This window comes from Gadus chalcogrammus, chromosome 4 (genome assembly GCF_026213295.1).
Source record: "Gadus chalcogrammus isolate NIFS_2021 chromosome 4, NIFS_Gcha_1.0, whole genome shotgun sequence".
NCBI classification, from domain to species: Eukaryota; Metazoa; Chordata; class Actinopteri; order Gadiformes; family Gadidae; genus Gadus; species Gadus chalcogrammus.
The window spans coordinates 10,322,083-10,346,209 of NC_079415.1; the positions used below are offsets into that span (position 1 = coordinate 10,322,083).

The window sequence follows — 24,127 nt, forward strand, 5'->3', positions numbered from 1 at the left end:
ATAGAATTATATGTTTACAAAGTCTTTAAGAACAACAAACGTCAATGGTTCATCTCGAAGAGAATAAAAAGAAAGCAGATACTCCATTTGACAAGCAAATAACAAACATATCCATACATCGTGTGGGCAGTATGTGCGCAGGGATAAAGCGATAACTGTCACGATTTGGGCCGTCCCCAAACACGCTTGTATTGCACAATGTCGCTATGATTGGCAAAAAAATAAAAAGTGAGGATTTTTGTTTTTATACCCACAATGCACTTCATCATTAATGAGGACTGATCAGATTTCAGTTGATGAAGTGTACCACCGAAGAAGGGCCTGGCCTCAGCGTCACGTGTTTGTTAAAAACTCCACAGGCTACGGAGTCATATGTTGTGGGATGTCGTTTGTACCTTTCAGACGCGAACGTATGTTCTGAATACTGGAAAAACACGCACCTGCCACATACTTTAGTAGAATTACATCTGAAAAGAAAATTTAACGAAGAATGAAACATACGTCAATCCATTATTTTAAGGTGGCATTAAAATTAAAAAAGGGGGTGAATTCATAGAAAAATATGACATGCATCATTACATGATTGGAGAAAAAAGGAAGCAACTTGAAATCATGAGGTATGAAAGTGCGGACGACCCCCCCCCCCCCCCCACACACACACACACACACCCAAACCCCCCCCCCCCCCCCCCCCCCCCCCAAGTGCCTCGAGTGAGTGGCCGTGAGACGTCTGTGCACATCGAAGATCAAGGACTTAACTGAGCGGCCGTCCAGCGAGGGGGGCTCAGATAAGGATTAGTGGCGGTGGAGATTGGGGAGGCAAATTACGGTCCGAAAGTGTCCAGTGACAACACGGTGTGTGGCGAAAAAACATTGGTGGGCAATCTGGAGGATGAAGAGAAAAGAGGTGCCTGTGCCTGCGGTCCTGAACACACACAAACACACACGCGCACACACACCACAGGGTCTCTCCGTCTCTCTTGGTAAGCCATATTGAGGATAAACAATGACAACAGCTAAAAGGAGCCTGTTGGTTTGCCTTCTTCCGCCTGTGTTTCGGGTTGGCTATCTGTGTGACTGTGTGTGTGTGTCTGTGTGTGTGTGTGTGTGTGTGTGTGTGTGTGTGTGTGTGTGTGTGTGTGTGTGTGTGTGTGTGTGTGTGTGTGTGTGTGTGTGTGTGCTAGTCGGTTGGGCTTCTGGTAGCGGGCCAGTGTAGGTCTCCAACAGGCCTCTAGTTTGGAATCTATAGAGTGGATAATACGGATTCAATGAACAACCTGCACCTACTGCGGGCTCTTCCTGAACACACAGTCAGACCAGCATTAACACACACACAGTCGCACACACACGCACTATAATTCCAATCCTTCCTAATTCTGCATCTTCGACCTCCGGCCATTCTTCCTTCGCCTTTACCTCCAGGGTCCAAAGTTCAACCATAGTTCAGAGTTCAGGAGTTCCCCCTCCCTCTCTCTCTCCCTCTCTCTTTAGTGTTCATGACAGGGTGCAGTCGTACTCCCCCTCGTTGTCCCCCAGCTCCTCCCCCTCCTCCGGGCACCCGACCTCGGCGGGGGGCCGGGGGAAGCCCCCAGGGGGGTCCAGGGAGGGCATGGCCAGGCCCAGCGAGGCCGTGCTGGATCTGCTGTCCTCGGTCCGGGCTGAGGCCCCCCCGCCCATCGCTCCTCCACCTCCACCACCTCCTCCTCCTCCTCCGCCGCCTCCGCCTCCTGCTCCTCCTCCGGCCCCCCCTCCCGCCAGGCCGTCGGCGCCGCCCCCGCCCAGCTTGGAGCCCCCCGGGCCGGTGGCCTGGAAGGCCTCGGTGTGGACCTGCTCGGCCGCCGCCTCCATCAGCTGCTGCAGCTGGGGCCGGATCAGGCTGAGGAAGGGCTTGAAGCCCAGGCTGGTGGGGGGAGGGTGGGTGGGGGTGGAGGGTGGAGGGGGTGGAGGGTGGATGGGGTGGAAGGTGGAGGGGGTGAGGGTAGAGTGTGGGTTTCAAGGGTGGAGGGTAAAGGGTGTGGGGTTGGAGGGTGGAGGGGGTGAGAGGGTGTGGGGTGTGGGGTTGGGGGGTTGGAGGGTGGAAGGTGGAGGGGGTGAGGTTGGAGGGGGGATGGGGTGAGAGGGTGTGGGGATGGAGGGTAGGGGTGGAGGGGGTGGGGGTGGGGTTTTTGGGTAGAGGGGGTGGAGGGTGAAGAGGGGGTGGAGGGTGGAGCGTTAGGGTTTGGGTTCACATGATTGGGAGTCACGATAGCGACCCTTTGGGTCGTGACCTTTTCTCCCTCCTCTTTAATTATTGAAAATATTTGTTTTCAGGTGAAAGCGTTCCTTAACCAACGTCCACCTGCCGTCCTGAGACATCCCTCTGGGATTCATTACGGTTACTTTAGATAACGTCAAAACTAGCAGTACGAGTCGGCTCAATCAATAAAAAAAGACATTTCTCCTTCAACATTTCGTAGACATCGAGAGGAGATCGGAACAACGCTCTGCATGCGGGCTACCTACCAATCGGTGGAGGCCCACGAGTCCACAGCCAATAGGCCGCTGCGGACACTCTGCACCGTCTCGGGTGGAACCTCGGGGCTATCCAGGTAGCCAATCACCTGCTTGATGACATTGGCCTCGCGCAGGATCAGACCAATCACCACGCACCACTCCAGACAGCCCGCCTCCATGAAAATATGGAGCAGGTATCTGAACGATGGCGGGATGTACAGTATGTTAGAATAGGGCTTCTGCATTATGGAAGAACATCATAATCAATCAATAATCAGTCAATATTGAAATCACAATTATTTGAGTTTGAAAACCTGATGCATTTATTTAGCATCTTTCTCCAAAAAAACACTTTGTAACTGAGAACTTTGAAATTCCCCCTTAAAAAAATATGCACAAAATGTTAAAATAGAAAATGCAAAAATAGAAAATAATGTAAAAAAAATAATACCCAGCTGTGCATGTTAGCAATTTCTATAAAACATTGAATGTTTAAAAAGTTTAATCCAGATTATATTAGTTTGGAGATCCTTGGACCCAAAGATGGAAATTGCGATCAAAATTGGATTAATTACACAGCCCTATGTTAGGGTAATGTGGGCTTCCTGGAACATCCCCACACACCATCCTGGTGTGTGGGGTGGTGGTGGTGGGGGGTTCCTCACCTGAGCTGCACCTGGGACCGGTGGGGGCCCTTGCTGGCCAGCTCCATGGAGATGTGCTCCAGCTCGGCCTGGCTGAGGCTCAGGGTGGAGGCGTTCTCGTCCACCATGGTCCAGTCCCCGTCCACCACCGAGCTGTTCTCCGTCAGGTCCGTGGCCGAGCCGAGGCTGTACTCCTCCACTGAGGGAGGGGGGAGGAAGTTAGAAAGGTAGAAAATGGGGGGAGGAGAGTATCAGTTTCCCTACTCCAAGCCAAAAGGAACCGAGTTCGATACCCTTTCGATGAAGGCGTCCCAGAGCAAAAATATCTTCTCTTAAATAACATTTACTCCTTCAACATATACAATGATTTTAAATTCAATAACCAGAAAATTATTCATAAACAACATTTTTATGAACATTAATACATGCGCAGTCTTAAAAAGGGTCTTGGCAGGGGTAATCAAACCCCTAACCCATGGCAATATCCACCAAATCAAAGTCCACAGGGGCCCCCAGACAGCAGAGACAACAGTAGGTGCAGCTATAGACCGCGGGGCCCCCAGACAGCAGAGACAACAGTAGGTGCATCCATAGACCCCGGGGCCCCCCAGAGATTAGGGACAACATTAGGTGCATCCATAGACCCCTGGGCCCCCCAGAGAGCAGAGACAACAGTAGGTGCATCTAAGACCCCCGGGCCCCCCAGAGAGAAGAGACAACAGTAGGTGCATCTAAGACCCCCGGGCCCCCCCAGACAGCAGAGACAGCAGTAGGTGCATCTATAGACCCCCGGGCCCCCCCAGACAGCAGAGACAACAGTAGGTGCCTCTATAGACCCCCGGGGCCCCAGCGATGCCTCTATAGACACCGGGGCCCCCCAGACAGCAGAGACAACAGTAGGTGCCTCTATAGACCCCCGGGGCCCCAGCGATGCCTCTATAGACCCCGGGGCCCCCCAGACAGCAGAGACAACAGTAGGTGCCTCTATAAACCCCCGGGGCCCCAGCGATGCCTCTATAGACCCCGGGGCCCCCCAGACAGCAGAGGCCTCAGCGATGCCCCTATAGACCCCGGGCCCCCGGTACCTTTGTTGGAGAGGGGCGAGAGGAAGGCGTCCTGGGTCTCGGGGGTGAGGCGGTGGAGGGAGTGGCTTGAGGAGGAGCCCGTGTCCATGTCCTTGGCCCCGGGCCCCAGGGCCTCCAGCCAGGCGCGGCCCCTGGGGGCCACCGGGGGGAGGGCGGCGGGCCCGGTGTCCATGTCGCTGTGCAGCAGGCTGTCCGCCGACTGGGACTTGAGCAGCGTTGTGCTCAGCACTGAGCAGGAGAGAGCAGGATCAGTAGTAGTAGTAGTAGTAGTACTAGTAGTAGTAGTAGTAGTGATATACAAGATCACTGCTAGGATTATACACATTTATTATATCATACCCACAGCGGGTGGTGCTAAATAAAGTATTTGAATTTCGTGTCTGAAGTAGACTTTAGTCCGATATGAAGCGAACAGAGAACAATAGTTTAGTTTAAAACAATATCATTCTATAAAGTATTCTACTTAAATGAACCGTAATACGCCCGTGTGCTTTGGGCTATTAAGATAAGAAGTACTGTAGAATAAACATAATGTAGTATCAAAGACTATGAGAAGTACTGTAGTATCAAATAAAATAAGTACTGTAGCATACAATTATATAACTACTATAATGCCACAGATGAGATGTACTTTAGTGTCAAAGAAAGCCTTCATTTATAAAGCTCAGTGCACTTTAGACATTGATTCAATGCCTGCCTCCCTCCTCCCCTCCCCTCCCCTCCTTCCCTCCCCTCCTTCCCTCCCCTCCCCCCCTCCCCTCCTTCCCTCCCTCCTCCCCTCCCTCCCTCCTCACCGGCGCGGCAGCGTCCGTTCTTCAGCGGCGAGCTGAGGCTGCCGGCGGGCAGCACGGGGAAGGGCCACAGGAAGTCGCGGTGCAGCGTCTTGAGCGCGCCCACAAAGTCCTCCACGCGGGCCACGCGGTTGCGCTCGCGGCACAGCCAGCCGATGAGCTCGAAGCCCAGCTGGGCCGAGAAGCAGCCCAGGTCGCGCAGGCGCACCTGCTCCAGCAGGTGGCGCGCGTGCCGCCACAGCATCAGGTCGATGTACATGTTCTCCGCACACTCCACCTCCCGCCTGGCCGGGGGGGGGGGGACAAGGGGGCACAAGGGGGTTAATTAACGCTAACCCTTTCACACATTTTAATTCATTCATAAAAAAATCAATCTAATTAGAAGACCAGTAGGAGAGGGAGATCTTAATTTGAGCTGGGAGTGATCCTACCTTCTTCTCTGCGTGCGTGCATGTGTGCGTGCGTGTGTAAGTGCCCTCTGTCATTATGAATCACAGCGTGGGGAGCCGCGGGCCTTACCCTTTAGAGGAGGGTCCCGTGGGCATGCTGAAGGTCTTCTGCAGGTTGAACTTGCCCGTGGTGATGCAGTCAGCCGACTGGGACAGACTGATGCTGCGGTTCCTGAAGAACTCGAAGCCGCCCGTTGAGCTGGGTTCCTGGACGGGGGGGAACACAGGAACACACGGGGTCTTAATGTCATTATTATGATGGGAAATTGTGTGTTTGGTTAAAGTGTGTTGTGTTTTGTTAAAGTGTGCTGTGTTTTGTTCAAGTGGGTTTTTTTGTATTGTTAAGTGTGCTGTGCTTTGTTTAAGTGACATTTGTTTTTTATTAAAGTGTGTGGTGTATTGTTAAAGTGTGTTGTGTTTTGTTAAACAGTGTGATGTTTTGTTAAAGTGTGTTGTGCGTTGTTAAAGCGTGTTGTGTTTGGTTAAAGTGTGTTGTGTTTGGTTAAAGTGTGTTGTGTGTTGTTAAAGCGTGTTGTGTTTGGTTAAAGTGTGTTGTGTGTTGTTAAAGCGTGTTGTGTTTGGTTAAAGTGTGGTGCGTGTTGTTAAAGTGTGTTGTGTTTGGTTAAAGTGTGTTGTGTTTGGTTAAAGTGTGTTGTGTTTGGTTAAAGTGTGTTGTGTTTGGTTAAAGTGTGTTGTGTTTGGTTAAAGTGTGTTGTGTTTGGTTAAAGTGTGTTGTGTGTTGTTAAAGCGTGTGTTGCGTGTTGTTAAAGCGTGTGTTGCGTGTTGTTAAAGCGTGTGGTGTATAGTTAAAGCGTGTGGTGTATTGTCAGAGAGTCGGCCTGCTACCTGAGTGCTGGGCGTCGGGGGCGGGGTGTCCATCTCCCCAGAGCCAATGGCCTTGAGGAAGCGGATCATGTGACGACAGAGGTCCCACTTGCCCTGCTCCAGGGCCGTGTTGAAGAGCAGCGTGGCGTGCTGCCGGCTCACCGCGGGCACCTCCATGTTCTGCACAGAGCCAGGGGACAGGTGAGGGGGGGGGACAGTACCGGCACCGCCCTGGAGCAAGCACGCCAAGGGTCAGGCCTCAAAGTTACGATCATTTTCATCATCACAATAATCATAAAACCTGCTAATAATCTACAGATTATTTAGAAATTAATTTAAAAATAAACGTACATATCTATAAATCAATAAATAACAGAACGTCAACATTTTCTAAAACAATAAAATAATAAAATAGTTCCTCTTTCAATCTCCAGGCGGTGCTTCAACCCCCAGCCCCTAGCAACCCCACCCCCCGTTCTCTCTGTGTCCCCCCCCCGCCCCCTTTTCCTCGGGCGTACCTGCAGGATGATCAGGTAGGACGCGGCCGTGTCCAGGTCCTGCGCCATGAGGCACTCCTCGAACAGGTCCTTGGGGTTGCCCACGGCGGCGAACAGGTAGTTCCACAGGGCGTACTCCGTCTTGCGCGCGCAGTGCACGATGGTCTGCAGGAACAGGGGGAACTCCGTGATGAACTTGGCCACGGTGGGCAGCAGCGGGTCGGGGATGGGCTCCCGCGACGTGGCCTCCTCCTCCAGCACCACGTGCACCATCAGCTCCATCACGTGGGGGAAGTAGGGGAGGCCGGCGCACGACTGAGCCAGCAGCAGGGCCTGGAGAGAGGGGGGGGGGGGGGGAATCGTTACTTCGACAGCGTTAACATCCGCTTTAATGAATTGTCTCAAAACAAAAGCCCTTCAAGTCAATCGATTAAACGACACGAGAACGAACGGAACCCACCGATTAGATGAGACACAAACAAAAAACATCCACCCGCCCGACCAGACTCCCAGACCCAATCAATCAATCAATCGGCTCTCCCGCTTCCAGTCCATCGCCACGGCAACACAATCACCACCCTCTCTCGGGTGGGGGGGGGGGGGGGGGGGGACGACGACGACGACGTACCTGCTCTCCGAGGTTCCGCACCAGCAGCTGCCGCAGGATGTGGTGGAGGTAGATCTGCGAGGTGCGCTCCACCGTGCAGTAGGGGAACAGCGCCTCCAGTGGCTCGGAGGGGGACGCCGCCCCGCCGCAGCCGCCGCCCTGCAGCCCGTCGTACAGCACCGTCTCGTTGCTGGCGCCCAGCACCAGGGCGTCCTCGAACAGCACGGCCAGCGGGTAGATGTTGATGTGGAAGGGCAGCATGATGCGCCGCGAGAGGAACGAGTGCGGCTTGCGGTGGTCGCGCGGGAACAGCGGCAGCCACACCTTCATGCCCGCCTCGCCGCACGACAGCCACAGCGCCTCCAGCAGGTGGCGCTTCTTGCGGTTGGAGCGGCACGTGGTCCACACGTTCTCCACGCACTGCGCCAGCACCACCGGGGGGCAGAAGGAGAGCTGGGGGGGAGGGGGGGAGAAAGAAAAAAAAGAAAGAGAGAGAGAGACAGAGAGACAGAGAGAGAGAGAGAGACACAGAGAGAGAGAGAGAGTAGGAGAGAGAGGCACAAACAGACACAGAGAGACACATCAAAGTTTAAATTCAAGCGCGAGTAGCTTAACACTCAGCAGGGGGGTTTTGAAGCTCCTATACGGCCTTGGGTTCCGAAACTAGGAAAAGAGGAACTCTTTCATTTAGAGACTAAGGAGATCAGGAGATAGTGGTGGTAACCACGGTGATGGGAACTTTGGGGTCAGATCAACGATTCTAAATGTTACTGATTGGTCAATGGAGTGGGTGACACATGACATGCCCATAGGTCGTCTATTAATGAGTGCATAAAAATAAATACACAAAATCGAAAGATTGTCGACACTTTTTCTTTCATTTAAATGATGTCCAACACATGCGGTGTGTGCCTTTTTACCCCCTTTCCATTCAAGGCTTTACTCCCGGCCCCACCCCCCCCCCCCCTCCACGTGGACCACCAGACTGTGGACCCCCAGGTGGTGACTCACCAGCTTCTTGTTGTTGGGGGGCGTGTCCTTGTCCCTGAGCTGGGGCCCGGAGCGGTCCCTCTGTAGCATGATGAGCTGGCCGGCCAGGTTCAGCATGATGCTCTCTGCCACGCAGGCCTGCAGGGCGAGCCACAGAGTGAGCGACCGACGTGTGAGGGGGACACACACCCATACCGACTCACTGTTCGTATTGACGAGTGGGACGTCACCGAGCTCAAGCGGCCGGTTATAATGGGTTAGTTGGGGTGTGTATTAGAACACACAGGCTTTAGTGAGGTGTGTGTGTGTGTGTGTGTGTGTGTGTGTGTGTGTGTGTGTGTGTGTGTGTGTGTGTGTGTGTGTGTGTGTGTGTGTGTGTGTGTGTGTGTGTGTGTGTGTGTGTGTGTGTGTGTGTGTGTGTGTGTGTGTGACACAACCTGAGTGAAGAATCCTCATAATCCGTCAGTGACTGTGGAACACATCCTTAGCTAGATGTGCATGTGTGTGTGTGTTTGTCTGTGTGCGTGTTACCTGCTGCGGGGCTTTGAGTGTGATGCCCGTCTCGGTGCGGACGGAGGTGAGTGTGACGGAGACCACCAGGGCAGGATGGGGGATGTAGCGGGACATGGACACCTCCTGGAGCAGCTCCACACTGGCTGAGGGGTTAGGACTGGAGAACACACACACACACACACACACACACACACACACACACACACACACACACACACACACACACACACAGTATGAGTGACGAAGAATTGTATCGATTTGTTAGATCCTTAAAGTTCACATATCATACCACCAGGTGTGAGTGTGATTAGCCGTTACAAGCCGTTTAGAAAATCGGCCTCTTCTGACATCACAAGTGGGCGTTTCCACCTATATGTGTGCTGGATAGATCAGTCTACCAGCCTACACAGTGGACTGTAGCAAACGTTGCTCATCTATCTGTCCGTCATAATCTAGATGGACACGCCCACTTGTGACGTCAGAAAAGGCTGATTTGTAACGGCTAATCATACTCACACCTGGCGGTCTAATATGTCCCCTTTAACGTCCCCTCCAGCACCCTTAAGAGTGGAAGCTACAAGGTGAAGGCTATAGGGAGGCACCCACCCGCTGTTCCTCCGCTCCAGGCTGTAGAGGCAGATGGAGCAGTCGGCCCGGAACAGGATCACCATGTCCCGGAACACGTTGATCAGCAGCGTATCTGCCGGCAACCGCGTCACCGAGGCAAACGCATTGTCCAGGTTGGATGACCGCAGGTACAGCCTCAGCTGAGAGAGAGAGACACACACACACACACACACACACACACACACACACACACACACACACACACACACACACACACACACACACACACACACACACACACACACACACACACACACACACACACACACACACACAGGTAAAATCAGCGTTCCCTTTTCGATGCCCTCTACAGATGGACTAGAAGAATTATTTTAAATGATGAGTGAAAAACAAGGTTTTTCCTTCTGGGTCATACCTCTTCCTGCTGGTCGATGAAATTGTAACACGCCACCACGACAAAGTCCTTCCACCAGGCCAGACCCCCGGTGACGGTCATGTTCTGCTCCTGGGGACAAACAAAATCAATGAGGTTAGTTCCACAGGTCCACTACTGCAAGACTCTAGGAAATAACGCACAATGAGAGGGTGTAGACAATTAAACAACATGGATGGAGTTAATATAGCATGGATGGAGTTAATACAGATTGTAGAATGTTGGTGTATTTTAGTGTCTCTCTGTGTTCACATTTCTAGTCTAGGAACAGGCCAATGCCTCTCACACTGATACAAGGTGTTATTTTCCCAACATCTGCCATTTGTTATGTCTCAACAAGGATGAACCGACCTGGTCCTCTGGGACATAGCCATGGCCATATACCTTATCAAGGCTGAGAGTGCTTCTGTTTACGTGTTATTCATGTTTTCTCTGTGTATAATACTCGCCCCAACCCTTTGGTTCGGTGAGAAGAGGGTTCGACAGCCAAGGAACACGTCTCAAAACTGCTCCTCAACCGCGTCCACTATAGATTATTCAACCTAAGTTTGTATCTCGCTGTATTACATCCTGGAATAAACCATCTATTCAACCCTCTGATCCAACCTGTCAAGTTGCTTTGATTTCGACTTCAAGAATTACTACTACGACGGAAAAAACACAACGCAGATTCCATACGAACAGTTTAGAAATAAACTGAAATCTAACAAGATTAACATCATACTAATACAGTTCAATAACAGATGTAGAAAATATAGATTAACATCATGATTGAACAGTACTAAAATAACATGGATGGAGTTAATACAGATTAACATCATACTAATAAAGTTCTAAAATAAAAGGGATAGAGTTAATATAGATTAACATCATACTACTACAGTTCTAAAATAACATGGATGTAGTGAATATAGATTAACATCATACTAATACAGTCCTAAAATAACATGGATGGAGTTAATATAGATTAACATCATACTAATACAGTTCTAAAGATAACATGGATGAGCGATGTAGTGTATCAGTGCTGGTTTTGTTCAGGCCAGTGTTTCCCCCAGCAGGCCCTCAGTACCTGGGTGATGTTCCCAAACAGCTTCCACTTCCTGCTGTAGAGGGAGTAGTGAGCGAAGCCCCGCCTCCCGGCCACTGCCATGCACTGGCCTGCAGAGTCGATGGCTGCAAACTGAACACACACACAAACATATCAAAATATGCTTGGTAAAGCTGTATGTTTTTTTATCAATGTGATAAAAACTGTTCTTAAATCGTCCACATATCCTAAATAGTCAACGATACGATAAAACAGTCTTGGCAAATCTCTAAAAGAAAAAAAAAGTCTAAAAATAAAATTTGGGCACGTAATAATCCTTCTTCAAACAAAATGTTCTCCATTCAAATAAAGTAGTCGGAAAATCCAAACACTTTTCTAAAAGCTGCTTGCAACACTTTCACCTGATATGACCCACACAACCTTCACATAAAACAGAACAGCTAAATATTTTTCCACTCACCCGGATTGGCCAATTGCTCTCTAGGTATGTGCAGTGGATCTGAGGACAAAAAATGTTAAACCCGCATTGGTGTAAGAAATAAGTCTTCATATTCTTCCCAAGGTAAACAGGATTGAGCCAGGCTCAACAAGGCTAAGACCTACAATAACCCATCAACAGATCTATTTCACAGAGGGGTCATCGTAGGACAAACACTGGGGAAATATTTACAGTGTTGCTCTTTTTATGTCCCTGGTACTCATAAAGAGCAGCACTATAAGTGAAGATAACACGTCAACCATTGCTGTTGCTTTGACACGCATGGATCATACATGATTGGGGGCTGAACCTGGGATTAACATATCATCACCATACCTAGTTATCTTTATCATCACTAGTTTAGTCTACTCCCCCTGTAGACTGACCCACAACAATAAGCGTTACGAGCGACCCCTACTTTGGCCCTCATGATGACGCCCCTCTGATAGGCTCCTCGGCCTCGTGTTGTGAACCCACCGGCGCCGCCCCCACAATAAAAGCGCCCTCACCTGGATGACGTGCCAGTGTTTGTGTCCCAGTAAAGTGCTGAGGCCCTGAGAGAGAGCGGCGTTGTGGCCGGGAGGGGAGTGCAGCGGGCTGCCGTCCTGGGGCTGGGGCTGTGCGTGGGGGTGCGGGACATGGGGGTCTGCGCCGCCGCCGCCGCCGTTTGTGTTGTTGTAGTTGTGTGTCTGCGCGGGGTCCCCGCAGGTCAGGTAGAGGCGGTCTTCTCCGTGGAGCAACACCTGCTCCTGGTTACTCTGGGACACCGAAGAGGAAGAGGAAGAGGGCGAGGATGAAGGTGGCATGCGGGTGCACTTGGAGGGCGTTCCATTCCCCGACACTACTTTGTTTATTGTTTTGGTTTAATGCCGGGCCGAAACCCAGGACCGGTTTTCCACTTCTTGGTTCAGTAAGTAAGAAAAACAAGCGATGAGAAGTGTGAGAGTCTTCACGAGGACATGAAACAACAACAATGAGATCATTTAAATCTTTCCAACCACTAGTTGGCAGCAGTGAGGCAGAATGTATTTTTTTGGTCCACATTGCAACAAAGCTGACTTGTATCGTTATTACAATGCCATGGAGAGCGACTCATGACTCTTACGAGCTAATCAGTAGTACAACCCTTCAATTCATCCGCCAACCGCACAAATCTCGGGGAACTGTGCCCCTTTATCGGCCAGGGAACAGCAAGTGAGCAATTAAGTTACACGCTTCATACGACATTAAATAATACACGTGCTGTTTTGTATTTTCAACCAGCCGTGTTCTGCCTTCCTGGAAATTTAAGAAAGGAAGTAACTTCGTAAAATGGCTAGGCTGAAAAGGATCAGCGAACATCTAGAGCTTATGTCAGCAATCACCTGCGACCCCTTATGCAAATCAGGGGACCCAGAGTGGGCCCCCGACACCAAGGTTGGGAACCAGTGCCCGTCTAATGAGGGCTCGGAGTCGGGTGAGGCCTTCCAATGTGGACCTACGGCAATACACCCGAGACAATCACAACATTGAGGTGGGGTTCACACGTGGTGCTCAGCTCCCCGAGGTTCACCGCCGTGTTCTCCCAAGGGGAGATCAAAGTACAACGTAGAAGGCCTGTCTGGCTGTCGCGGTGGGGACACTCCCAGGTCTGTCTCTCACCGTGCACGGGTTCACAGTGAGGGCGCTCTTGATGAAGTGGAACTGTAAGATGCCCACTCGTGGCGTGGAGCAAGGAGCGGGTGGATCCGCCATCTCCTCATTTAACTCTTGCTCTTCCTCCTTCTCCTCCTCCTCCTCCTCTTTCTCCTTTGCCTCCTGTTGTTGCTGCTCCTGTGATCTCCTCCTCTTCCTCTTCTCTGGTATGCTAGGGACCACCCACAGGTGGTAGCCCTCGGCTCCCCAGCTCTGTGGAGGGGAGAGAGGGATATGGTTAACGAAGGCAGCGTGGTGCGCTGCTGGCGACACGGAGGAGTCCGTGTCTGGTGCTAAACTGTTTACAATGAGGTGGTAGGAGGGAGGGAGAAAGACAGAAAATAATAGCAAGGGAAAGGAAAGAAAAGGTTAGAAAGCCAGAGAGGAAGAAAGAAAGAAAGCAGATTCTGTTTTTAAATCTATGCATCATTTAAATTATATTGCAGAGGGCCGACACAACAAAAGCTAAGCCACGTCAAAACACAAACAAGTACATGGAGAACTAAGACAAAACCCACAAAATCCAACATAACATAATATGTCCAACACAATAATGCAGTTAATTGAACATAACAAACAATTACTCACCATAGAGCTGATTTTAATTGGTTCCTTTTTGGTTCCATCAGAACGATACCTGCACCCGAGAGATTAATCCAGGTTATTATTTTAATCATCATTCATGTATCCACTGTGAGTGCATCTCTCTGTGTGTGTGTGTGTGTGTGTGTGTGTGTGTGTGTGTGTGTGTGTGTGTGTGTGTGTGTGTGTGTGTGTGTGTGTGTGTGTGTGTGTGTGTGTGTGTGTGTTGTATTATGTAATGTGCATTCCTGTGCATGTATGTGCGTGCACACACGTGCCCACTCACGCAAAGTCCTCCCCCAGGGTGCAGATGAGCTGCGCTCCGAACACGCTCCACAGCGACAGGCCCCCGCATTCCCAGGTCACCATGACAACGCTGTAGTCCGGGGACCAGCGGATGAGCTTGACAGGGCCCGTCTTGTTGTAGATATCTGGAGAAGACCATCCATGTGGTTTAATACGAATAATCATCATCTATATATATATACACACACACATACATACATATACACACACACACGCACACACACACACACACACACATCACGAATCAAGTGCTATCTTTACTTTACACATATCTTTACTTATTATTGAGATTGCAGGTCTATCAACAACTAAACTAGAGGAACCTTTACAGCTGGTTCTTACCTCCCATGTGAAAATTATCATTTCAAATGGGAAAACATTACGCAATGATTACACTGCAATGCAATTGGAATCACATAAAGTAGTATAAAACACTGCCAAAGTATCTTAAGTATCAAAGTCTAGCTCGGGCTCGACATTTCACAGACACAAGAAGGTCAATGCTGAATACGGTTCAACCTGCTGCTGTGTTATGCGTGAAGCAACATGCTTGTGCATGCGTTGGCCACTAGGGGGAGCCATGGTACAGCGCTAGCCGCCACTGTGAGACGGGAGATGCAATACCTGGGTAGTGTTTTGGGGTGAGCTCCAGCTTGTGGGAGAGCTGCATTGATCCAGTCGTGGTGTCGATCATGTACACCAACACAGTGCCACTGGATCCCCCAACACACACACAAACGCAGACAATGATGGCATGACGAAGTTAGTATCACTGGCAGGTTTTTGAATAGCACAGCTCAGTTACAAAGTTTAACAACAGACAATTTGAGCACGATGTGGTGCCCTTTGAAAGTCTGAGGTGACAAGTGTGGTCATCTATTAACACATGCATCTTTATTTTTATGTTTACGATCAGTATCATGAGGAAACAGTAGTTATTCAGAGTAGAGGAACTATGCTCTATATGCCCACACACAAACACACACAACCATACCCACACAACCATACAAATCAACAGATGAAACGATAAGGCTTTTTGATCACTCATCGTCCTACTCAAGCGAGACGGATTACTGGTTTGTTTGGTTGCCATTTATTGCCTGCCTTGATGTTGGGGGGAAATTCTGTTGCATGACGTTAAAGACAAACGATACATAAACTGAACAGAAAATCCTGGACAAAGATTATGATGCAGGAGGCAGATTCGCCAACCAGGCAGACTTGCATACTCCACAGGTCTGTGAGGAGAACACAGCGTCTCCAAACACGACACACAATCCCTCGCGACAAGACAGGCGGTCGAATACGACCCTCTTCCCAACAGGGAGTTTAAAAGGTTAAAACCATGCTACATTGTGAACTTGGCGCAATAAAACCTCCCGGTGCCATGGATGTCTTCTCAAACATCTGTCTTTTCATATCCTCAATTATGTCTAGAATGAGTGATGATGTCGAGAACAAGAACACAGTTTCATCAGGGTCTGTCCCCTCCTGCATGCATAGAGGCATCTACACGTTTGCAGGAGGGAGGGAGATTAATGTAGGATTGAACGATTTCGGGAAATAATCGAATTGCGATTATTTCTACCAATATTTAGATTGTGATTTTGAATGCGATTTTTTCTTATGTTGTGCAGTATTCACTAGACACAAGCAATAAAAAATGTCTATTGTATGACCAACACAACATTGGAAGCATTCAACATATAAACTGCTCTTTCCTTTAGGCCAGGCCTATGTGTTGTGATGAATTGATGCATGAATTGATTTTATAACATCTTTATTTAACAATTGAAAAATAAATACGAATCTTACGAGCCTTTTTCGATTTTGAAATCGCGTTCTATTACATTGCGATGTCGGTTTGAATTCGACCAATCGTTCAGCCTGGACCCTTGCATTGCGTTTTATTCTTCATTAACATACAAATACATAGATACACACACACAGTTGTAGTAGCAGCAGCAGCAGCGTACCTGGCACAGCCGAAGGCCATCAGCCGGTACTTGTTGTTGACCGCCACACACGTTCCGTCCATCACGTCAGCCGCCCAGACGCCCTGCAGCTGCTGGGGGAGGGGGGAACACACACACACACACACACAATCAAACACAGTCAACCAGGACCTCCAGCCCAAAATCAACTGTCCCTCTTCAGGTGTTTGTATATCAGGTACTGCCATGAACATCCGTTGGGGAACTGTTACCTTTAATTGGGATCAATAAAGTTCTACCAATGTCATTGTAGGTGAGAGCGAGAGAGTGCGAGAGAGAGATAGCGAAAGCGAAAGGGAGCGAGAGAGAGCGCAAGAGAGAACGAGAGAGCAAAAGCGAAAGAAAGCAAGAGAGCAAAAGCGAAAGGGAGCAAGAGAGAGAAAGCGAGAGAGTCGAGAAAGAGCGCTAAAGTGCGAGCGAGAAAGGGAGAGAGTGCGAAAGAGAGTGTGAGAGAGCGAGAGCATGAGAGAGTCAGAGTGAGAGAGAGCAAGAGCAAGAGAGAGAGAGCGAGCGAGAGCGCTTACGTCGGCGGTGACGGTGTTGCCGAGCGGTGTGATGAAGCCCAGCCGTCCGTCGCTGAGCACGGCGGCGAACCCGTCCAGGGTCACGCAGTACTCCATGCACTTGATGTGAACCTTGTCCAGGTCCAGAGACGGACCCCCTAAACACACACACACACACACACAAACACACACATAAGTACTTTGCACGCTGCATTCTTCCTGTGGGGACGTGAGGGGAAGCACCAACTAGTAGAGGTGATGAGTATTGATGAACAGAGTAGCTGAAATGATCGTGTGATGAAAAGGAAATGTCTGCAAGGATGAACTAGTGCATGGATGTGCACATAAAGTGTGTGCACATCCATCATTTATGAGTATAAATCATCTATCCTAGAATATCAAATAGAATACATTACAACACTACATAGCAGTATTGGCATATCAACTGAGGCTTGTAAAAAAAAATTGTGTGTGTGTGTGTGTGTGTGTGTGTGTGTGTGTGTGTGTGTGTGTGTGTGTGTGTGTGTGTGTGTGTGTGTGTGTGTGTGTGTGTGTGTGTGTGTGTGTGTGTGTGTGTGTTAGCCTGCCTCTTGCGGACTGCAGGTCCAGGGAGAAGGGGATGGTGGTGAGGCTGATGGCCTTGCGCCCGTTGCTGCCCAGGCCGTCCCAGTGCAGCACGTGGAGGTATCCGTCCGCCGTGCACACCAGCAGGTCGTCCTGGAGGGACTGGAGGCTGGCCGAGAGAGGGGGGGGGGGGGGGGGGAACAGAGTTATAGACATGTTGACCATGTGGCCTTGCGTGCTGGCGTTCTCATCTCAAGACAGGACGTCTGGAACGGGGTGCTCAAAATGTGCGATTTTCCACCCGAGAGAGAGAGGGCGGGATTTTGGACGGAGCAAAATCCTTTTACGCGTGTTCAGAGGCGCAAGCCGAGAGCGAGACTACGCGTCGGAAGGAGCGATATCCGTGTGTTACATGGTTCAACGGGGAGAAAGAGGGCGGGACATCCGCGTGTGATTCGGAGCGAGCGCTAGCTCTTTTCAGTTTTAAGGTTTAAAAGAGAAACAAAGTACGAAAGAAAGAACGAAAGAACGAACGGACGAACGAACGAACGAGCGAACAAAAGGTCGAAAGAACAATAGAAAGATAGAGAATCTATCCTTCAACCGTTAGATGTGTCAGATATCGCCATGTCAAACACTTTGTCAAAAGACTTTTGATTGATTTGCCTCGTCTTTGGTGCTGTTGTTCTCGTCATGCTCGTATTCATCTGGCTCAGGGGCCTGAGCCGTGTGCGGGCGTACACGGCTCATAGGAAGTAGGCGACCGGAAATTGCATTACGGGAGCCGGGGCAAACAATGGCAAGTGGTGACCTTTCCTCCACCTGCTAGTATGCATGGATCTGCATCGATATTTGGTAGGCGTGCTTCTGTCCAAGGCGGAACCATAGCCTTACAGTGCCGCGAGTCCCTCCATTACAAGCATGGGGGGCTCCAGAGGGAAGGGAACCTCGTAACCAGTTGAACGTACGAATGTATAGATAGTGTGTGCATTTAACTTTGCACAAGAAGAGGTTGAGTAATGAAGAACGTGAGAAAGACGGAGAGAAAAAAAGAGTAAGAAATGATAGTGAGGGCCTGAGAGGAGGACTAAGAGGAGAATGAGGAGGAAGATGCTGGATGAAAAGGACAAACAAATGTGTGTGTCTGCGTGCGTGCGTGCGTGCGTGCGCCTACATTGTTGATTGCAAGTTTGCGTACGCCTGACTAGAAACAACAAATCAATGCCTTGCCTTTCACAACAGCATAGGTCATGGAAACATCTCGGGCATCAATTGCGGTAACGAGAGGCCGCGAGATGACGGGGAGGACAAAGAAGTAAGAAAAAGTGATAAACAACTTGGCACTGAAAGGAGGAGGAGGGCATTCAGATTCGATTGACAGCTCGTCCGGACCAATTAAGCGGCCGCTTTGTGTCCATAATGATGAGTCAACTTTAAAACGTCTCTACGCTTCCTTGCCGGTCTTTGTCATCACATGAAGGGTTGATAATAAAGCGTGGGGGGGGGGGGGGGGGGGGGGGGGGAGGGAGGTGTTGAGCAATGCAGGAACAACAAGAGAGAGAGGGAGGGAGTTTCAAACGAGAGCGGGGAAACGTTACGGAGGCTTGGAGCGAGCGCTCGTCTTTCAGAGAAAGGGAAGAGATTAGGAGTGGGAGGATGTAGGAATAGCAAAAGGGCAAAGCGAGAGAAAGACATGGCCGAGGACGGGCTTTGAGTGAACGTCGTTGGGAGCCAAAGAGAAAACGCTACAGAGATGACATAACTTGGCTGCGAGATCCAAGAACCTCGGGATAAATAATGACTGTTGTTGCGTTTGGATTTTATAAAGACGGATCACAAAGTAGGGGTCACGGTGAAAGTGATTTAATAAAAGGCACGTCTGCGTTCAACATAAAAGGCTGCGTCTCGTTGCTCTTTCTCTGTGTTTAATTAAGGGACTCGTTTTAGAAAAGGGATATTTTAATAAAGGTGAGTGCATCACTTGAGTAATAGGAGAAGCCAGGGTGGGCTCTACTTGTAAGTCCAGTGGAATCTCTTCCCCCACCCCACCCATCCCTGTCTGGAACCAGAGCCCTCACAGGACCTGCCATCCCATTGGTTCAGAGCCCTGTCTGGAACCAGAGCCCTCACAGGACCTGCCATCCCATTGGTTCAGAGCCCGGTCTGGAACCAGAGCCCTCACAGGACCTGCCATCCCATTGGTTCAGAGCCCTGTCTGGAACCAGAGCCCTCACATGACCCACCATCCCATTGGTTCAGAGCCCCGTCTGGAACGAGAGCCCTCCCAACCCCCACCATTCCATTGGTTTCCCGAAGGGAAGGTGTGGTGATGTAATTTTAGTTGCTAATTGTAACAGGTCGTGCTCTTTAAAACATTACCCTCCGGGTGGGGAATGTCTTTGGTTTGTTCGTTGCCGCGGTAACCGCAGAGACAGACAGACAGATAGTGAGGGGACAGAGACAGACAGACAGATAGTGAGGGGACAGAGACAGACAGATAGTGAGGGGACAGACAGACAGACAGACAGTGAGGGGACAGACAGACAGATAGTGAGGGGACAGAGGCAGACAGACAGATAGTGAGGGGACAGACAGACAGTGAGGGGACAGACAGACAGATAGTGAGGGGACAGAGGCAGACAGACAGATAGTGAGGGGACAGAGACAGACAGACAGATAGTGAGGGGACAGACAGATGGTGAGTTATGATGGGTGTACCTGGTGATGGGAGCTTCCAGGTCCACAGGTTTCTTCATCTCCAGGGTCAGAGCAGGAGCACACTGTTCCTGCTTATAACCAGGCGTCACCTTGACGCGGGGACTCCCTCTGCACACACACACACACACACACACACACACACACACACACACACACACACACACACACACACACACACACACACACACACACACACACACACACACACACACACACACACACACACACACACACACGACACACACACACACGACACGTCAATGAGTAATAAACACCATATATTGTGCTTTATTTCCTATATGCATGTACGTTTATTACCTTCCAGGCAAACATAGTAGTCTGACCTTTACTTTTTATCTGACATCAGGGTAGGTAATCATGGGTGCAAATGGACATGACGGTATGTTGGCTATTGTAAATCAATGCCGGCCTGCATTATGGGCAGACATGTCAACAAGCAAACACCCTATGGAAGTCGACGGCGGGCTTGGAGCGTCCTCCTGAACCAGGTTTCCTTGTTTGTACAGAAATTGAGGAAGGGATCACGGTGGCTCTCTGTTCGGCCGAGAGGAATGTGGGATTGGCCTGCATGTGATTGGCTAATTGCACAGGGACCGCAGACAGGCTGAAACAGACGTTTAATTATTGACATAATTGACGTCATGACAATCTAAATACACACACACACACACACTTAACTATATTATGGTTTTGAGGTAAGAGATTCAATCTGAATGCAATTCTAGCCACACGCTACATTGTGGAACAGAGATTGCTACCTACATATGTACAAACATGTTAACAACAATTTAAAAGATAACATTAACTCAAACAGACGTATTAATGGAATCCTCGCCCCATGCAACACTGAGGAAAGTTCTTTGAGTTCACTCAGTTAAGGCTAGGGGAAAGTTGAGCTCAGGTCCAGACTTGTCTGAGAAACGTCTTGTTGAGTCTACAAGCAGGCCCAAACATGGACCCGTACATGGACCATATCTTATCTCTCCCTTTGCTCAGGGAGGGTTCCACAGGCATCGCAGACAGGTCATGAACAAAACTAAACAAGATGATCATATGCTTCATATCTAGATCCTTATTTTGCTAAATTTTGCTTATCCTTGCTAAAGTGCGCTCCAAAACATAATTGGAGTCAGAGTGTGTATCTGGCATCAATGAAATGACATAGTATTCTTGTTATTGTTCATTTAGTACATGTATATGCAGTAAATATGTCGTGATTCTCTGGCTAATCGCCCATTTTCCCCTGAATTTCAATGAACTGGAACATTTACAAGAGAACAGAAAGTATGGAGGAACCATCTGCTGCACCAGCTTGTGTAGCCAGTGGATATCGTGTTCGCATCCCCTTTGCATGGGTAGCAGCAAAATCATGTTTTTAAACACATCCCAAATGTCCCTATTTAGTGTTCCAACTGTCATGTTTTTAAAAGGCTACAGGACATAAATACTTTGATTTTTATTTAAAAACAGATGAAGAGGGAAGAGTTCTATTTATTTTAAGAATAATGGAAGCGGTATATTATAACGAATAGTTGGCTTCCAAGTGCCTTGCTTGTTGTTGCATATAGTAGAGGTAGCCATTCAACCTGCATTTAAATACACCAAAACAGTACTTAGCCTCCACGTGTTCCTTTGTGTGTGAGAGTCAAGTGTGAGAGTGAGAAAGTGAGTGAGTGAAGTGTGTGTGTCTCTCACTTTGGGTAGACGGCCTCATAGAGGTATTTGTCCTCTTGTCCTCCCAGCACATCAAACAGGAGGATGTATCCATTAGAGGCCTGAGGACAGAGAAGCATAATGATTAGCATTTCCAAAGATGTCTTCCACACGTTGGTTCAAACCCACCAATGTTTGCACAGCCTACAGGTAGGTCTAGATTCTGTAACACTATCACATTAATGATAAAGGAAAGGAAATGATGGGTAGAGAAGGAGGAATGTCAGAAAGTATTAACTGACATAATGTCCGTAGCTTGTTATGGATGCTTGACAGAGAGAGTGTGAATGGGCCTGTTTTCACTGTGGCTTAATGAGGCGTGGTAGATGTAAAAGGTCTGTCCTTACAGGTCTTTTTCTGCATGGCTCTTGGCTCTGAGCTAAAAGATTTAATTAAATGGGGAATGAATTCCTTGTGGACCTGGTATCTGTCCATGAGCCTTAATGGGACTTACACACGCAGCCATGATATGGCAATCTTTTATGTTTCACCAAACAAACTTCCCCGTGACTGCCAAAGCAATTTTAGCGATTAAACTATTATGCTAATTTGGGGTGGGGTTTGGCGGAAACCACTATATGGATTAGCATAAAGTCATTGTACTAACGGCTTATGTAGTGTAACCGGCCTTGCCTCTAAAGGGTTGGTGCAACTTGTGGCAAACAATGAAAAAAAAATTAAAAGAACTCAGAAAGTGGTCGTGACTATTCAAATCAAATACAAATAAACTCGAAAGCCAACCATAGATAATAGCATCACACGCCAAGCACACTACAGACACACAAAGACACCACAAAATTGAGTTGAAGGCCATATCTGAGACAGATCTGAACTCTGGGCCTGGAGGCTGACACCTGAGACCAATTCCAGTCCGTCAGTCTGACGTCCAGTCCGACGTCAGAGTCCCTGAACCAAAGACCACAGCCGCTCTGTTGTTCAGTCAACAATAACCGACACGACAACATCAAATCTTTAACGCCAACACTCAAATACGAACCAAAACGCTACCAATACTTTCAAACATAAACAAAATTGGTACAAAACCTAACAGATTGGGAACGTAAATTCAATGTCATTGAGTATGTATGTACCGGCATTGTCGCCTGGAGGCCCGGTGCCAATGTCCTGGGATAACCTGTGACATTTTACACGTGTGCGCATCATCGATGGCAGGTTGACAACACACTGCCATGGCTCTGGCCAAAATGTGGACCGCAGAAGAAGAAGAAGAAGAAGAGAGAGCCAATGGGGGGCTGGGGGGCAAGGGGAGGGGCAGGGTTTGGCATGCTAAATGGATCCACAGGGGACACTTGGCTAGGAGGGAGCGGATGCAGCCAGAGAGAGACACACACAGAGAGAGACAGAGAGAGAGAGGCGCAGAGAGACAGAGATAGACAGACAGAGATAGACAGACAGAGAGAGCGAGAGAGCAAGAGATAGAGTGACAGAGAGCGAAAGCGAGACACAGAGACAAAGGAGTCAGATACGAGGCTGCAAAACACCTCCAAAGGCCAAGAGGGGGGGGGGGAATCTTTTGCATAAAAACATGCAGAAGATCTAATGACATTAAGTGGACGAGAAATCTATTATTACCGTTTTACAGCAATTACTATTAATTTTGTAATGCATGAGATTAATGAGTAAGTAGGGGTAGGGAATCCGGATGTAAGGGTATGAAAATTGAACCTCACGGTTATTGAGACCAAAATTATCCCGGTTTTCGGTATTATCGCGGTACTTTTAAATACAAAAAATAAATATAAAATAGTTGGAGTCACGTAGAATATCGAATAATGAATATGACCATTGTTATTTATTACACGGCTCTTTTCAATGCTGTTGAACGCTCTGTTCACTTACATGGGCCTTCACAACTTCCGTTCATGAATATTTTTTTGATAATTCACCGTTCCTAAGCATATAATGACGGCTGTCAAGGAAAGTTATTTTTATTTCTATCGTATCACTCCGCAAGTGGTCCGATTACTTATCAACCCCAGCGTCCTCGGTTGCTAAGCGACGTCACGTCAACGTCTTTGCCGGACTATTTCTCTGCTGATCAACACTTTGAATGCTGGTAACAAATAAATTGTAAAAAGACACACCGTGTGAAGTTATTTTCTTGACGCGTCTACTTCACCGTCATGTAGGCTGTGTTCAGTAAAATAATAAATAAATAGCGACCTGTTTTCGGCGCATGTAGGCCTATCTGCCTAAGCCCACGTTGAAATAAACAGATTGATTGCATACAAATCATAAAAGCCTCTCCCTGTCTCATTGTGTGTGCGTGTATCCGAGGTGCGTGTGTGCATGCGTGCGGGGTTCTTGATTGACAGATTTTTGAAAATTATTACAATACTTCTCAGCGAATATTGAATAGTGTTTTTGCCAGAAATGCACATCGAAACTTAAAAACCTTATGTTGTAGGCTACACTGTGCGCCTGCGCGGCAACTTCAGGAGACTCAGGAGAATCCTTCCCAGCGGATGAAGCGCTAGGAAGGATTTAAGCACACGGTTTCCACACCGCGGGCGTGGTTATCCACCGCGGTAATAATTTTATTTGAAATGAAAACGGTAATTGTTACCGACAACATTTTTATCAGGGT

The 24,127-nt window shown here is 48.9% G+C and overlaps 1 protein-coding gene across 1 annotated transcript in view; it reads right to left on the reverse strand.

Moving 5' to 3' along the window:
- Window positions 1–703: 703 nt before the first annotated feature.
- ric1 (RIC1 homolog, RAB6A GEF complex partner 1) overlaps window positions 704–24,127 on the reverse strand; it is a 40,866-nt gene continuing 17,442 nt past the window's right edge. Inside the window, exons 3-28 of the mRNA XM_056588576.1 lie at window positions 21,502–21,581; window positions 19,786–19,893; window positions 17,091–17,236; window positions 16,525–16,661; window positions 15,983–16,074; window positions 14,631–14,719; window positions 13,987–14,131; window positions 13,707–13,755; window positions 13,086–13,331; window positions 11,954–12,202; window positions 11,427–11,465; window positions 10,988–11,098; window positions 9,898–9,987; window positions 9,501–9,661; window positions 8,913–9,051; window positions 8,403–8,519; window positions 7,413–7,844; window positions 6,806–7,117; window positions 6,309–6,467; window positions 5,533–5,669; window positions 5,017–5,297; window positions 4,223–4,450; window positions 3,159–3,336; window positions 2,503–2,691; window positions 1,770–1,900; window positions 704–1,682 (exon numbers count right to left, since the gene is read on the reverse strand). Coding sequence (XP_056444551.1) covers window positions 1,495–1,682; window positions 1,770–1,900; window positions 2,503–2,691; window positions 3,159–3,336; window positions 4,223–4,450; window positions 5,017–5,297; window positions 5,533–5,669; window positions 6,309–6,467; window positions 6,806–7,117; window positions 7,413–7,844; window positions 8,403–8,519; window positions 8,913–9,051; window positions 9,501–9,661; window positions 9,898–9,987; window positions 10,988–11,098; window positions 11,427–11,465; window positions 11,954–12,202; window positions 13,086–13,331; window positions 13,707–13,755; window positions 13,987–14,131; window positions 14,631–14,719; window positions 15,983–16,074; window positions 16,525–16,661; window positions 17,091–17,236; window positions 19,786–19,893; window positions 21,502–21,581 — 4,233 coding nt within the window. The 3' untranslated portion in view covers window positions 704–1,494. The remainder of the gene's footprint in view (window positions 1,683–1,769; window positions 1,901–2,502; window positions 2,692–3,158; window positions 3,337–4,222; window positions 4,451–5,016; window positions 5,298–5,532; window positions 5,670–6,308; window positions 6,468–6,805; window positions 7,118–7,412; window positions 7,845–8,402; window positions 8,520–8,912; window positions 9,052–9,500; window positions 9,662–9,897; window positions 9,988–10,987; window positions 11,099–11,426; window positions 11,466–11,953; window positions 12,203–13,085; window positions 13,332–13,706; window positions 13,756–13,986; window positions 14,132–14,630; window positions 14,720–15,982; window positions 16,075–16,524; window positions 16,662–17,090; window positions 17,237–19,785; window positions 19,894–21,501; window positions 21,582–24,127) is intronic.